This window comes from Meles meles, chromosome 16 (assembly GCF_922984935.1).
Source record: "Meles meles chromosome 16, mMelMel3.1 paternal haplotype, whole genome shotgun sequence".
NCBI classification, from domain to species: domain Eukaryota; kingdom Metazoa; phylum Chordata; class Mammalia; order Carnivora; family Mustelidae; genus Meles; species Meles meles.
In genome coordinates this window covers 72318560-72335125 of record NC_060081.1, presented here as the reverse complement: position 1 = coordinate 72335125, position 16566 = coordinate 72318560, and the positions used below count along the sequence as shown (strand labels likewise).

General features: G+C 44.3%; 1 protein-coding gene across 1 annotated transcript; it reads right to left on the bottom strand.

Annotated features, from left to right (window-relative positions):
- Positions 1-294: 294 nt before the first annotated feature.
- On the bottom strand, positions 295-16118 carry PARD6B (par-6 family cell polarity regulator beta). The gene is made up of 3 exons (XM_045981668.1): positions 15679-16118; positions 11075-11297; positions 295-3308 (listed from the first exon to the last, which is right to left on the bottom strand). The coding sequence occupies exons 1-3, from the start codon at positions 15742-15744 to the stop codon at positions 2485-2487; spliced, it is 1113 nt and encodes a 370-aa protein (XP_045837624.1). The 5' UTR covers positions 15745-16118; the 3' UTR covers positions 295-2484.
- Between the last annotated feature and the right edge of the window lie 448 nt (positions 16119-16566).

Below are 16566 nucleotides of genomic sequence, written 5' to 3'. Positions count from 1 at the left end.
AATTAAAAGTGGAGGAAGCCAGGACATTGTTATAACTTAGCAATTTTCTTCCCGCTCATTTTCTATCATATTGGTGCTTGGTAAGTATTTGTTGGGTCATTTTTCATATATTTGCAAACAAGAAAGTAGCCTTTATACAAGTCTATCTTTATTTGTAAAAAATAATATACAACTAAAGCTAAATTGATTTTTAAAATCAAAGTTCATTTAGTGATAATGTACATTTTATAATAAAATTGTAGTAAAATACTGACATTTGAGAGTTTAAACAAAGTATCATTCATGTAAAAATCATGTTGTCGCATGTAAAATTTAATTAGAAAATTCATAGTTCACAAAAGTACATATATTTTGTTGATAGCTCATGAGAACATTATCATAAATTTACTCAAGATACAGAACAAAATTCACAGTTAGGCTTGACATTTAGTACTATAAAATTTTACGCTGAATCCACTGATATTTCTGTTAATAAGGTACACTTGGAATAATTGATTCAGACTACCAATGAACGGACATTTTATTGTATAACCAAGAGCTGTTGGTTTTACAATACGTCTAGTAATCAATTATTTCACCAATAATTTAAACGAGAAATCTAGTTTTAACAGCACTGACATATACTCTTAGCAGGATCATTAAAATAAAAAGCACTAGCAGCTTTGATTTCCATTTTCATGAATACAGACAAGACAAATCTGTACTTAATAGTTAAAATTTGTACAAAAAGTCAAGCCCTGAAGTATTTTTCCTCCAAGAGAAAAGTTCAGATGTTAAAACTCTGTTAAAAAATAAAAGAGAGAGAGAGAGAGAGGGAGAGGTAGTGCGTGAAAGCATTTTTACTTAAAATGTTGAACCCCTGCACCACTTATAATATAAATGAAATCGAACCTACATGTTAACATTTTGCTGTTCTAGAGTCAAATTTCTATATCTCACAGAAGGTTAAAGCTGGAATGTCATTAGCAAACGGTGGTACAGAAGTGGCAGAAATTGGGTGAATTCAACAAGAAAGTACACTGCATTACATAACGTTGTGCCGTTAATAGTTCAGCGATAATCTGTTTAGTGGTAACGTGAACAAAATACATTAAGTATTCTGAGTCAAGTGACCTTCCTTCAGTCCAAGACTTCTTCATATATCTTTTTACCCTAGAGAGAAAATATCCTTCAAAACGGAGTCACTGAATTCTTCATTGCTTCCCCAGCACGCAACTGTTACGAAGGTACCCATTCTAGCCCTACCATAAAATTAATTAATAAATAACTCTGAGAGAAGGAGCCGTAAGCCACAGGGGACTTAGGTGCTTCACGCAATCCTGGGTTTCTATATACAGGCCTACTGCGGTGCTCGTGCGTGTTGGACAGGGAAGTCAGGTGAGGGATGGAAGTCAGCAGCCTTACCCTTCACTGGTTCTAAGTGGATGCCCTGGAAAGTAATAAATAGCCTCATAAAATTAATAGCAATAAACTCTACCTGTCCAAGGTGAACAGTCTTATCTTTTCTCATAAAGTATAGGTAGTGTTCCTAGAAATCCCATTAGGGAAAAAACCAAATCATCTCATGTAAAAAAGTGCACAAGTCTGGCGTGTGTGTAAAAATCTCTTAATTTGGGTGCGTTTTAAATCCGAAATGATTCATACTCAAATACATAGCAGAGTACAAAAGCACACCAACGAAACACACACCAACAACAAATGGAATGATTTCCAAGGGGATGGGGGTGCGGGTGAGAGGAGATGAAGGGAGTCTCAGGTGTTACCAGCTGATGGGGCTGCCTTTTGCAACGTTAAGTTACACGCACATGGAGTGAGTCCGTGAATGTGAAAAACTATGGGATGAACAAGCGTGGAACTTGAACGACAGTCAGTTTCTTAATTCAGGAACACGGTTTCAATGCTTTATGATGTAGGAAGCGACTCCCAGAAACAGGCAATTGGTCTGATTTCTTAAATATTAGGGGAAAAAAAAAAGCATCTGAAAAAATTACTTGTAACAATGAACAACAGAGGAACAACATTAAAAAATCGAAATAAAATATAGGGAACATAGGAGCTGAGGTCCCCAAGGTACCAAAGGACAGAATCAGACTTCTTCACATTAGAATTAAAAAATATATAGTTAAAGGAAAAGATAACTGGGCTCTGCACAGCAGGTTAAAAAATACGCAACCACTTCGAATGGAAATGACCTGGTCCTCTCAGTTCTGAGAATGTGCTCTAATATCCAGTTCTCTAGAGACAAAATAACAAAAGCATGTAATTTCATTAGCAAAGGCCCCTTTCAGACTTAAACTCACCTCTGACAAACTGAAGTTTATATTAACAATGATCAAACTACTATTATAACAACATTTCAAGCTTGCAATATTAATTTTCTCATGCCTACTCCAGGTCACTGGTTCAGAGGTATATACGCTTTGAACGAGCCAAATTTACAAGTCCCTGCGGCATCCTCGCTCCAAAGACATTCGGATGAAGGCTTCATAGTGTTATGATCGTTCCGTCTTCTTCTAAGAGTTTTTGATCCGGAGCATGTGTTTCTGTATTTGTGCCACTTGCTACAGGTGCTAAGCTCACTTCGTTAGAAGGAATAAAGCCGTTCTGTCCAGACTCAAAATTCAGTTCTATCTGCGTTAATGATTCGAGGCTCTCCGTATTAGCAACAGCTTTAGGAATGTGCTGCGGCGTTCCGTTATCTTCGATAACAATGTCATCTTCATCACTGTCTTCGTCCTCTGGCTCCAAGCTCGGTTCTACCTGCTGGACACAGCCCAGGAGGCTGTTATCTGTGGACTGGCCGGAGCTGCCGGAAGTCCGACTGTTCCGAACCACATTATTCCTCTGGTTTGCGGGTCTCACCGTTATAATGAGGTTGCGGCTGTTGGCGATCATCATGTCTGTTACTTGGTCAAGACTCTTCCCTGAAACTTCTATGCCGTTAACTTCTAACACTTCATCATTAACAGCTAGTAGTCCTGTGCTTTGAGCCAGGCCTCCTGGGACAAGTCTGGATATGAAGATCCCCGGGACCTTCTCTAAGCCATGTGGCGTGACCCTGACACTGGAACCGTCGCGGATGTAGAACCCTAAGGGTTTTTCTGTGCCGTATTTGTAAAGACGAACCCTACGGTGTGTTTCGGGGAGAATGTCCACGTCTATAATAGAAGACACAGGTCTGAAGTCTTGGGGCATACTAATGACTATGTGTGGCTTTTTTCTATGGTTGTCAGGACGCAATACATTGGTTAAAACATTCTTCTTCTTTATTAGTGTGTCTGTACCAAAGGCACTGTAGTCTGCTTCTTCTGTTTAAAAAAATAAAATAAAATAATTACAGAGATGATGTAAAAACACCCAGTTTATCTACAGCTGAATCTATACAGAAGAGATAACTCACATGTATTTGGTACATAAACAATTTAAATATTAGCTTATTCTCATCAGATCAAAATGTAGCATAGTACGACCTGCTGTACCAGAAAGAAACCACTAGGTGGCCCTCTCAAGCACACATCCTAAAATCCCAAATGTTTAATCTGATAAAGCTCAAGGACTACTTACAAGAGTAAGAAGCGAAAATCAAATTCTTTTAAGTTTACACACACATTTTAAACAGCATTTCAAGTCAGTAACTTAAAACATATTTTTCCTTCATTTGTTTAAGAAACTCCAGGTTGGGGGCACCTGGGTGGCTCAGTGGGTTAAGCCTCTGCCTTAGGCTCACGTCATGGTCTCCGGGTCCTGGGATTGAGCCCCTCATCGGGCTCTCTGCTCAGCGGGGAGCCTGCTTCCTCCTCTCTCTCTGCCTACTTGTGATCTCTGTGTCAAATAAATAAATAAAATCTTTAAAATAAATAAATAAATAAAATAAAACGGGACACTTTTGATTCCCAAGGTAAATCAAGGGAACAAACTTGTACTACAGGCAGCGGGGCAGAGGATGTAATTCAATGAAACAGATAATATGCATGAAATGATCATGTAAATTAGATGAATGTATATCTAGAATTTAGGAATTTTAGTCTCCTGCAAATGAATGTTCTCCCTCAGTTTTCTGGGGGAGTTCTTATCTTCCATTTCCCCACTTTTGAAAGAGGCTGAAGTCTACGACTGAACTTTTTTCTTCACTGTGTGAAAAAGAAGTGCAGAGGGCCCTTTCTTTGCGGTTGTGCCACAGTCTTTCTTCCACCACAGGAATGTGTGTGGCCAAATCCCATTTGCCATGGAGCCTTGTTTTTTAAGTAAAAATGTTCTCGTTTTTAAATGCTGACACCTAATTAAATAACAACAACAAACACCAGTCTGCGTCAAACAACAGGCATGGATGGCGTTCATGCTTCCACCCAGAGGATCTATCCTCTCTGATGTAGAACTAAGGGAAAACAGGGCTCCTAAAACCAGATCTGCCTTCTGAAATCACACTGCTGAAGGAAAATACCTACAAACAAAACACCTCATCAGAGAATGAGAGGTTTAAAAAAAAAAAAAAAAGGAAATGAAATTAACATCGGGCGGGAAACTTGAAACCATCTTCAAAAATAACAAAGGAGGAGAAACTTAAAATTCAGAATCTTCAAGGACAAAACTATATATCCAAAGAACAAAAGAGACAAAAGCCCCCTCCCGCAAAGAACTAGCTCAAAACCCTAGTCTCAGCAACTCCGGGTAACAGTACAATCACCACACTGTGATTCAGTTCATATTCTTTCCCTTGACTCTCACACTCTATTGATAAATATTATCATCTTTACTACATAAACCAGGAAATGAAGGGTACAAAGTAATGATTAAGAGTACAAAATACAAAGACTGGACCTTTATTTTCTTACTAGGCCAATACTTTACACATTCACAGAACGACTATTAAGTGTCAGGTGTGTGTCTGAGAATGGAGAACTTTTTTTCTCAGGCTGCTTCAATTCTCCAAGAGCTAGTTGCAGAGAAATGTACAAGACTAGGGGTACCTTAATTTTTGGCATTTTTCCCCCTCTGGGGATAATTCTGTCTTTATTTATAAAGTATGTATATCCTGTTCTCACAGAGACAAATTTGTATATAATTTGGCTTTAGAAATTAACTCACTGATACGAGAATCATTTTGGCAACATTTGACCAAAAGCCTATCAACGATGGTCTCCTACTGAATGTGTTTTCTTAGAAGTATATATTTTCATTTTAAAAGAATCAATTAAGAAAACCCACATAGATTTATAAAGGAAAATTCCAGACCATACACACAGAGAGTAAAACTAAGTTGCCTACATGGGAAACCTGACCAAAAAAACAAAAAACAAAAAAACAAAAAAAACCAACCCCAAATCTGCATAATTTGGCATCGCATCCAGACTGTTTGAATGCTCTCTGCTAAATTCTCAAAAGCAATATGCCCCAGCACAAAGGCACCTTTGTTCTCCCATCTAGCTAATCAGTTTCCAGCCACTGGGAAAAGAAATATTTTGGCAGAAAGCCAGGGTGCAGAGTGTTAGTTTAAAGTGTAAAGGTGACTGTCCACAGGGGGACACTTTCTACCCGAGTCTGTGTGTCAAAGCACCGAACTCAGAATAAGATGAAAAGTTCGCAAACCTGGTTCCTAGCAACCTCCGCCGCCACCGTAAAAACCCAGGCTTATGCAACAGTACGAGAGAGGCTTCCGCAGCAGTCCCTCCCTCATCCCAAGCCTGTCCCTCGGCCACTATCTCGGCTGACTGCAATCAGCAAGGATCCACTCGGAATGCCTCGGAGGAGCCAAACTGCTTGTCTCAATTCCTTCCGAGCAGAAAGCTCCTGCCCTCTGCTTACGAGAGCAGCCTCACAGGCACTCCCTCTGGAACTCTCTTCAGACCGTTAATTCCAAAAAGCCTGGTTATCTCATTCCTTAACTGGTTGGGAGTCGCAAGTCACAGATTCAGAGCAGGAGGTGAGGGTCCACCAGTGGTGAGTGGCAGGCACAAATCCACCAAGTAAAAGCCTACAGTGTTAGAGCCAATCTGGAGAAAACTGACCAAAACCAAAAAAACAAACCCTCCTATAACCCCCTTCATCATCCCTGTACAGAAGCGAAACAGCAACAGTTCATGGTAGCGTCATCGAGGAAGTTCAAGAGTAGGACCCATCTGAAATTCTGTGAGAAGACAGGGAGAATGAAATGATTTTTGAAATTATCCTGTTCCGGGGCTGACCACCTTTTGCCCCAAAGAGCCGGACGGTGAGCACTCCGGGTTCGGTGGGTCACCCCAGTCGCTGCCGCAAGAGCCAATGGGCCAGACATAAAGAACGAGAATGGCTGCGTTCCAGGAAAACTTTATTTACAAAAACAGCCAGCTAGCAGTGTTTGCAAACCCCTGTTCTAATCCAAAATGGTTAAAAAGAACTAAATCTGGCAACTTTAAAAGGATTAAACATCACCTAAAGCAATATTCAAAGTATGCAAATCCCTTCATTTCCTAATATAAGGAATCCTAACCACCAAACATTCCAGAAGCGCCGCAACCTGGCCAGGCCTTGTGTCCCAGCCGCAGAGTCAGTGAGCCAGAGATGAGTGGGGGGCTTGCTCTCGTGGAGCTTACAGTCTACAGGAGGAGACGGCAATGACCACGTGCAATCTAATTATTTCAAAGGGGCCAAGGGCCTCGGTGTAGACAGACCGCGCCGTGGGCGCCCAGCCTGGGTGCAGGGTGCAGCAAGGCTTCTCCCGGGGAAGTGAGGTTTGCGCTGAGACTGGAAAAGCAGCCGGCAGCTAATCAGGTAGAAGGCAGGGAGGAATGTTGCCGAAGCAGGGTCCAGCAAATATGGAGAGCAGGATGGGGGAGACTGCAGAAACCCAATAGGGAGAGAGGGAGGGGAAGGAGGAGGAGGAGCCAAGGGCCCGGTCAGGGGCCTTGCAGGAAACAGGCCTGGGGGGAGGGGTGCTAGGGATTATGGACTTCAGCCTGAGGGCACTGGGAAGAAAACAAAGATTTGGGTTTTTCTACTAAACTCACCCTGACTTTAAGCGGGAGAGTGACCCTGAGGGAGAGGAGGCGGTTGCTGCCCTGATGGGGAAACAAATCTGAAAAATAATTAGAACTGCTGGAACAGGCTTGGTGACTGACTGAACGACAGGTATGTGTCACAGGTGACACCCAGGTTTCTGTTGTGAGCAACCGGTGTCCTATGCTGTTCTTCAAAATTCAACGGACAATTACGATGCATCTCTCGGAGCATTTCGAAATCACGGCCGGGTTCACTGAGAAGTAATCTTCAAGTACACCTACAATCTAACGTCCGCTGCACAGTTCTAGGAATTGAGGGGCCTGCCCCCGGGGCCTGGGCCACCAGGCCATGTCTCAAGGGTGACAATGCGTAAAGCGAGCAAAGCGAGGCCCTTCTAGGGTTTCCAACAAACTCTTCCCAACAAATGCGCCTGCCTGGGGTCATCCAAAAGCAGATGGTAAGGCAGCAAAAAGTTGTGGGGTGGATGTTCTGATCAGATCCGTGCGCATCCACGGATTCCAGCCTTGGCCGCCCGTCACTGACTGGCTGGGAAACCTCTAAACTCCAAAAGGGGACTCAGTGAAACCTCTAAACTCCAAAAGGGGACGGGGCTGGCAAAGGATCTGGGAATCCTTTCTGCGAGCCTGACTTTTCAGAGAGCAGGGATTTTGTTTTCTTTGGTTTCTGCTTCCATGATAATAGTCCTAGAGTACAGGGGTTTTTCTTCTAACAATAAATTACTGTAAGACACAAACTGACCTTTCAAGATATGCAACGATACAATCTTTGAGTTCATACTATATAGCTTATGCATTCAACTGTGTACTTTCACTTGGAAGAAACTTCTGGTAGAGGTATCCGATTTTAAAAGACCACGTGATTTTAAAATTCAAAATGGTTTTAAAATTTGTTTTTTGTTTTTTTTTTTAAAAATCACTTGGCACCATGTAAGTGTAATTGCTGCCCTACCGATTCCTATACTGGCATCAAAAGGCCAAGAAAACAAAGTGTACAGTAAAAGCAGTAAAATGTTACTATACTTAATGTCACGCTTTATATTAATTTCCTGAATTTACTGTTCAGTGAAGTTTGCCTAAAATCAGCTTCTGCTCAACATCTGTTGAGCTTCACAAGAAAAAAGTATCACTGTGAATCACAAGGCACCACGTAAGTCTGTTAAGACAGACAATAAACAAGATAACTCATACTTACATAAGGTCATTCCAGGTCTGATAAAGGTGGGAGGGTCAAGGGGCTTTGGTGATCCAAAGAGACCCTCCGAGGAAGTTATTTGAAGTTATTTGCTGTGATACGATCTGAAGGATGGGAGGGGGGAGTGAGGAGAAAAGCAAGAGCAGAAGCACAGGGACAGGGACACCACCTTTCCAGGTCTGAGAGGGAGCTTGCGGGCCTGGTTGGCTGTGATGACAGAGTGGGGGGATGGAGAAGGGTGAGGTTGGAGAAGTCCAAAGCAGAGGGATTTCACTCTGGATGCAATGGGGGGTGGGGAGGCATTAAATAGGAACGACTTGACCAGCTTACTTTTATGCTTTCCTTAAGTCATATTCATATTACATTTATACCTTTTTTTTTTTTTTTTACATTTATACTTTTATATTTTAACCGATGTTAGGGCACCCGGGAGGCTCAGTCAGTTAAACATCTGCCTTCTGCTCAGGTCGTGATGCTAGAGCCCGGGGACTGAGTGAGCCCTGTGTGGGGCTCCCTGCTTCTCCCTCTCCGCGCCCCCCACCCCGGGCACTGCCATGTGCTCTCTCTCACCTGCTCTCTCTCTCTCATAAATAAATACAGTATTAAAAAAGAAATCAAGATTGGATTTATTTGACAGAGAAAGAGACAGAACACGAGCAGGGAGAGCAGCAGAGAGGGAGAGGGAGAAGCAGACTCCCCGTTGAGTAGGGAGCCCCGACTCGGGGCTGATCCCAGGACCCTGAGTTCATGACCTGAGCCTAAGGCAGACGCTTAACCAACTGTACAACCGAGGCGCCCCATGTTCATATTTTTTTTTAAAAACAAATGTTCTGTTGAATGCACTGCCTATTTCTAAATAAAACTTTTCTTTTTTTAAAGACGGGGGAAGGGGTAGGGGCAGAGGGAGAGAGAATCCGAAGCAGACTCACCGTGCCCTGTGGGGAGCTGACCCAGGGCTCAGGGCTTGATCTCACAACCGTGAGGTCATGACCTGAACAAACACCAAGAACAGGACGCTTAACTAACTGAGCCACCCAGGCGCCCCTTTTCAAATCAAATTCTACGAGCTGTTTACTATACTGGACATTGATTTCTAGGACAGAGAAAACTTCTGTTCGCATATAAACATACTCAAAAGCAAAGAGCAGAACATAACCACCCTTAACAGATGTGAGGATTGATCCCACAATCACTAAGTGCTGCAGCGCCAGTAATAAAAATACGTAGTGGCATGATCCAACGCCGATCATCGAACAGAAAGGACAATCCAACAAAATTTTGCGGGATGGCAGAAGTCTAAAAATAACCACTCCATGCTTGAATACACATTCCAAACACAACAAAGTATTTTTGTAATGAAAATTACAAAATTTTTGTAATGAAAATTACAACTGCTAACAAGAAAGGCCTACTCATCAATAGTTAATATTATTCTGCTTAAAATGCCAAGTTCCACATGAATGCTTTGTCTTCTCTCCTCTACTGATGTTCTTTTGTCTCCAACAGTCTGCACACAGCTTTCCAAGGGTCCATCCCTGGTCTTCATCCCTACAAGGCCTGACGTCTCCTCCAGAGAATTTCTCAAATATCACTTTTCCACAGACTTTCAATTTTCTCTGACTGGGCCTCTAGATTTCAATCCAAAGTTCCTGTCTACCATTTCCAATTTCCTACATGGCATGGTTAAAACTCACCAGCCAAATATCCTAAAACCAAACCCCTTTTCTTTCTAAGCTAATCTCCCTCTTCCAAAGTCTGGTTGTTTATGACACTGTCCCAGCCATCAGACTCGAACCCAGAAAGCTGTTCTCTGTTGGGACTCCTCTTCACCTCCCCGCCATCCAGTGGGGAGCACAGTGACTCTCAAATATCAGATATGGCCTCTTGAACGCTGCCACGTTCGTCGCCTGCCTCCTGCACTGGGGTGGCTTCCAGCTGTCCCTTCACCACCGGCTCCTGGCCCTCTCCTCTAAGACTCTGCTCACTTCAACTCATCCCCAACCGCCAAATTAATCTTCCTAGATTAATACCCTAACTATACCACAGGACTGTTACGTATCTATGAAATCCATCTCAGAGGTCTTTGGGAAAAATCAATTTGCGCATTTCTAAGTATTCTGTAAACAGTCAAGTGTTATGAACATGTCACCCTTGGAGGTTTATTTTGTTGGTGGACTTTAGTTCCTCCAAACCCAGAAAAGCAAATCTATATAATCAGTGGAATTTCAAAGCCCTAGGAGTGGTCTAACGTTTATGAACTGGGAAATAAAGTTTCACCTTCAAGGGTAATCCCTAATCCATTCTCTCAAACTGCTTTCTGGGTTTATAAACACAGTAAGGCTTTTACTATCCCACCAATACTAAGCTTGCTGTTGCCATGCTGGCTTTCTAAACCTCTTCATTTACCAAAACCAAAGAAATAAATGGACACATCATGCCCAAGCGCAGCCAGGCAGACACACAGACATGGAGGGGTTTAAAAAAAAAAAAAAAAAAGTTAAAAAAAAAAAGTTCTACAACTCAAAATTCTCGTCATATAGGATGGCTATTTCAAATGTTCTTTTGCAAGACCAATATCAGTGTTTAAATTCCTCCATAATAATGACTTGCTATCTAATTTTCCAGATAATTAACTAACTATTTCTGTGAAGAGCATTCTAAATAAGTAACTTTCCTCCAGGTAGTTATTAAGTAGTAAATACAGCACTTGGTTGCCACCAAAAAAAGAGAATCTTTCTCTGATTCCCAAGTCCCAGTCTTTATACCACATCTTTCTGAATGGACATGGTTCTATTCAACAAAGTGAGAATTCAATGCATAATCCTACCTGTGAGGAAAATAAACGACTTTTATTTCTAAAACAATGTCTCTACACAGTGGTACTTACCCTTTTTTTGTATAAAAATCCTAAGCAGTGGATTGGCCGTTGAAACAGCTTTGTGATAATTGTCATCATTATTTATAGGTAGCAAGTCTCCGTGGATGTCTGCATAGCCTACCAAAACGTCAACATTGGGTATCTTATGAACGTGTTGCAGTAATCCATAAAACTCCTCAAATTTTCCAGGTTTTGATCTTTCCAGTGAAAACCGACGAAATTCAGCTCCAAACTATAAATACAATGAACATATTAATTAAAAACAAACAAAAGTAACAGGACCCAATCTGAAAATGCACTCCATAGGAACATTAACAGTAGCAGTATTTCTCTTAATAAGAAAGAGTGTTGTAGTGACAGTCTATTGTCACAAATTTACATTATCTGCAGAGAAAACTGCGTAAGACAGGAATGTGCCTTCTCACTGCTACATCTCTGAAGGGCATTCCCCTCAAGGATGGGGCTCCACTCAATCCCTGGGGTTCCCAAGCCTCACTGGGGACTGTCCTGCAAGAGTGACTCAGCTCAAACCCTGTCTGGAGCCCGGATCTTGACAGCAGTCCTCTCCCCACCCAGGCCATGGGGTAAAAAAGATGTGCCCAAGTCTTTATTTTGGCAATTAGCAAAAAGCACCGAAGTTTCTTACCCCATAAAACGAATTATGATTTCACGGGAAATGGAAAGAATTAATAGCAACACATAAAGAAGGGACTTTGAGCTTCTGGGCATGAAGGCACAAAACCAATGGGAAGTATATCATATAAGAAATAGGTCCAGAGATAAGGAGCATCTTCCCTATAATAATGCTGGAAAAAGCTCTATTAATACCTAAAATATACATCCCACAACCATCCTATTAATGCAAGGAGTGTTGATGTGCTTGGCACAGTGCCTGGGCCCTACAGATGGAGGGCTCAGGCCTGCAGCAGGAGCTCACCCATGAGTGGGTAAAGAAGACAAAGACATCAGAGAGGTATAAAGGAACCACAAAACCACCTCTATCATGCCCTGTTCTGATTCCTCTAGAATCACACCTCTGCTCTCCAAATGCCGGATTATTAAAGCGGCTGTTATTCAGCACTCAGGACTGGCTTCATCTGGTCCCCGATAAACAGGATCTATGACTGACGACGGGCCCCGTGTGCCATTTCCTCCAGGGGGAAACCCAGGTAAGGTTAATCAGCCTTCCTCAGAAAGCGCCCCGGTCATGTAAGCTCAAGGAACCCTGCGAAACTATGATCCCTCTCTTAGGGATCACTGTGGAGACCAGATATTAAACACTCAGTTGAGTCCTCCAGCTGATTTTTTTTTTAATTTTAAACAAATGTTTGCCAAATGTATTCAATCACTGAACTTTTTCTTCGAAATATCTACTACTAAGAAATACTAATGTATTCTAATGTAATGTAATACTAACGCAGCCTTCAGCATCAGCAGACAGTCCCCATCAGAATAATTTGAGCAGATTACAAATGTGTCGGTTCCTCTGCCAAAGGATGGATGGATAGCCCGAGTCACTGTACCTGTTACCCTGAAGAAGTTCATCTGCTTGCTAATACCCACGCCTACTCATCAGTATTAAATTAAGTTTAAGATTCACCCAAACCACCTCCTCTAATGAATACGAGTTTTCATGACACATTCCTAAAACATAAACACCAACATTGGTCAAGAATATAAGGTGACTCATACCTAAAACTCTCAAAGTTTAGTCACACCTTCACGTTTCAAAGTCAATAAAAACTCGGCAACACCCCTCATATCAGAGCTAGTTTTAATGATGTTATCAAAAGTCACAGTTTCTCCTCCTTGGTCTTTAACCTGGTATCACAACCTAAAGCTCCTAGTGCCAGGGATCCGCACCAGGGTTTATCACTGTCCCAGGTCCATGAATGAAAGTAACATCTAACCCATGAACATTTTAGGGCTCCAACGACTTTGCTCAATAAAGCTTTTGGGTGAAAATCCCTTACTCAACTTGTTTTTCTCTTCCTTAAATGTTATGATAAAAACAATGAAAAACTGTATGGCTTCACAGCTGACTTGCCCTTTTGCAAATGTTAGCAGAAAACAAAACCGAACAAGAGAAACTTACGCTTCTTGCAGAAAAACAACAGGATTAAGAGAATGTATTACTACGTGAAGACAAATACTAGGACAGAGATAAAATTAAGACCCAGTCAACAACTATTCACTGTGTGAAGCATCTGTAACTCTTATTTAGGCCAGTCTAGCTTGTCTTGGCCACCCAGGATGTTGCCTTCTCCCAGCATCTGCTGGGAGAACGGACATCCTTCGCCCGGCATCTGTTGGTATGTATGTTCAAGAAACCGCAAAGTCAATTTCAATACTGCTTGCCCATGAATAATAATTAGAAAAGGTACAGCCCAAAGACTGTTCCAAGGTCATTAAAGGATTCCACCTTCATTATCGATTAAGAACTTTCCCCGCTCTGCTCAGGGGATCCAGCTGACACTGTTTTCTACGCGGAAGAAAAAGAGAACCTGAAATGTGGATCGATCTGCACATCACTGGGTTGCGGTTACCACCTCCTGACCATCAGTTTTGTCAAAAGCGGTGCTATCTCCAGGGCGGCTGACAAAGGGAAATACTGTTTCAAACATCTGTCCAAATACTTTGTAAATGATAAAGATGACAAGTGTTTCATTTAACCCGCTAAAAATAAATGTGTCAAAAGCATCTATTTAAAACACAAGGTGTCACAGATCCACTAAAAACAATACCTAATATTCTGTCTACACACCAACTTTGAGAACAGAGAAGCCACACTCCATTCAGTGCAGGTTCTCAGAAAGCTTTGATTCTATTTCAGAGACACGGTTCACTACAAGTGCAGCCTGACAGCTCAAATATATAACATGTAGTACAGACATACGTGTGGGAAAGACTCACAGGTCAGCGGACAGAAGAGAAAGGGCCAGAAAGCCTGAAATTCCAGTCCCAGAGTGCTCCAGCTTTCCCGTCCAGGAGATAAATTACCATTTGATTGTACTTATCAGTGCACCTAGAATCTCTGCCCATTTTTTCCCTGTGATGAAGAATTAAAGACTTGCTACCAAGATTAGGACCACAAACTGAATTCCAAGATTATGCAATATCCTAAGTGTTTGTCTTTTCTTAACCTCAACCCCCACAGATGCAAACTAGATTCATGACAGAAATGCCTGAGAAAGTTCAACCAGTGGGCACAGAACCACTCCGGCCACTATACCGCTCGAGGAAAAACCCTGTATATTTGGAGTCATCTTAACCCCTAGCTCAAGCACGTCTCTTCCGTTTGCTCTAGCGGTTCCACTGAGGACATAGGGAAGAGCACATTCCCTCAACTGCTATAATTACATTTCTGTTCTTAACAGGACGGTTTCTGTGAAACTACTGCCCCTCCTGCTCCAGAAGTTACAAATAATATTTAAATGATGTTTAAAATGAATGCAGATCTCAGTTACAGCAACTTACAGAACTTTGCTTATCAACTCTAGATAATAAAGTCATTCCACCCACTCCTTCCTCCACTTCACTCAAAACCACTCCCTGATTTGGGGTTTGCCCTATGTTTCATCATTTCTGAAGTTGATATGCTTGTACTGTTCTCCCATTCTTGCAGGTGTTTTGGGTTTCTTAACTATTTTTCGTGCTCTCAAAAACAGTTTTATTCTATAGAGTCTAGAAGTTATTCTGTAAAAAGGCTTCCAGGTTTTGTCATAAAAGCAGAGCCCGGCGAAGTCTTAACCTTTCTGATCCCTCCCTTTTCTCAAGAGAATCAAACTAGATCATCTAAACTTCTTTGGCTCTTCAACCTATGAAATGCTTGCTGAAAATGTGGCTGTGGTTGCCGATCACCTTCAAATTCCAGCTCAAAACCCCCTCTGGAAAGCATTCTCTACCTAATCCCTAAAGACTACCCAGCTCAGGCAGCCTTGCAATTTAGGAATTCAGGGGATGCCGCGGGAATTATCAGCAGACTGGAATACCGCTGGTCAAGAAGGAAAACACTTGATGTGAAAAGGTAGCACGATGGAATGAAAAGAGCATCCAGCCTCAAACTGTAAAGGGCTACTCAAACGAAAGATGATAGTGTTAATTTTATAGATTAAACGCATACCAAAGGTAGTGCTGGAAAAATCCCTAGCAGGAAGCAAAGCGAACTTTAAAAGGTCCCTTTAGTGCACTGGGCTCTCCCTTTCACCCCACTCGATGCACCCTTGAACCAGAGAAAGGGCTAACACTTTGTGACCACGCGTCTTCCAAATACCTTTTCCTCGGAGACCAGGAGCTAGAATTTCCCCCCAAGCCTTCGTCCCACACTGCGCTCAGACGCCTCCCATCCCTTAACAGGAATGGGATTCAAGGAGATTAAGTGCTCCATGGGTCTTCCCACCTGGGCCAGGAACAAACACAAGGCCCCTCCTTCGCCCCCTTCTCGGTAAGTTTACTATCCACCACCTCCTGCCTCCGCACCCCACTGCCGCACCCCCCCGCGTTGCAGACACCAGGGCAGTACCTCCGGCCGCCCCGGGCAGCCCCCGGCCTCCCCCGGGCCCGGCCCCGGCCCCCATCAGCTGGCCGCTCCGCCCAGCCGCGGCCCCGCGCACCTTGCTCTTCACCTCCATGGTGCCCAGGCAGCCGCTGCCCGCCCCGTGCCGGTGGCTGCGGTTCATGCTGAGGCCGGGCCCCGCGGCGGCCTCCTCCGGCCGGGCCGCCCCTCGGGAGCGCAGGGAGCGAGTGCGCGGCCGGCGGGTTGGGGACGCGGCTGCGGCCCTGGCGACTCCTCACAGGCACCTGCAGAGGGGCGGCCGCGGCTCGGGTCTCCGCGCAGAGCTCCGCTCCGCTGGCTGCTCACGCGGCCGCACCGAGGGTCGGACTGGCAGCGCGGCGGGTGGGGACGCGACTCCCTCCCTCCGGGCCTCGGCGGCGGCCGCGACGAAGGAGGAGGAGGGGGAGGAGGAGGAGGGGGAGGAGGAGGAGGGGGCGGAGCAGAGGCGACGGGCGCCGCAATCTCGCTCTCGGTCGCCTCCTCCGCAAGCCCGCGCGCGCGCACCCGAGGCGTGCGGGAGCCGCGGCGCGTGCGCGCGCTCACCTGCAGCCTCGGCCAAAGCCTCGGCGGCTCGCGCTCCGCCCACACCCAATAGGAACCGCGCACCTGCGCCAGCATCGCCAACCAATCGAAACACGCTTCGCGAAGCGCGTGGGCGGGCCGCCTTCTCGAAAATCCCGCCCACCACCGTGCGATTGGCTCCGCGCTGCGAGGGAGGGGCGGGATCACCTGAAGCCTTGGGCCCCCTCCCTGGATCATGCAGGAGAGCTGGAAAGCGCATGCGCGGGCTCTGCTGTTTCCGCCTTGGGAAGGCCGGCCGGAAGCGAGAGCGCACCTGGAGAGGAGCTGGGCGGGTGCCTTTTGCGCAAGCGCAGGCACGCGCCTGATGTCCCGGTCCCGGCGAGAGCGCGCCCGGCTGGGGTTGGAGAGGGCTCTTCGGCCGGTT

What these genes read in the sequence shown, in the direction of transcription:
- PARD6B (XM_045981668.1), bottom strand. Translation starts at nt 15,744, where the DNA reads ATGAACCGCAGCCACCGGCACGGGGCGGGCAGCGGCTGCCTGGGCACC. An exon ending in CCATGGAGGTGAAGAGCAAG is followed by an intron (nt 11,298 to 15,678) that starts GTGCGCGGGGCC and finishes TTGTATTTATAG; the next exon opens with TTTGGAGCTGAATTTCGTCG. An exon ending in GATTTTTATACAAAAAAAGG is followed by an intron (nt 3,309 to 11,074) that starts GTAAGTACCACT and finishes TTTTTTAAACAG; the next exon opens with AAGAAGCAGACTACAGTGCC.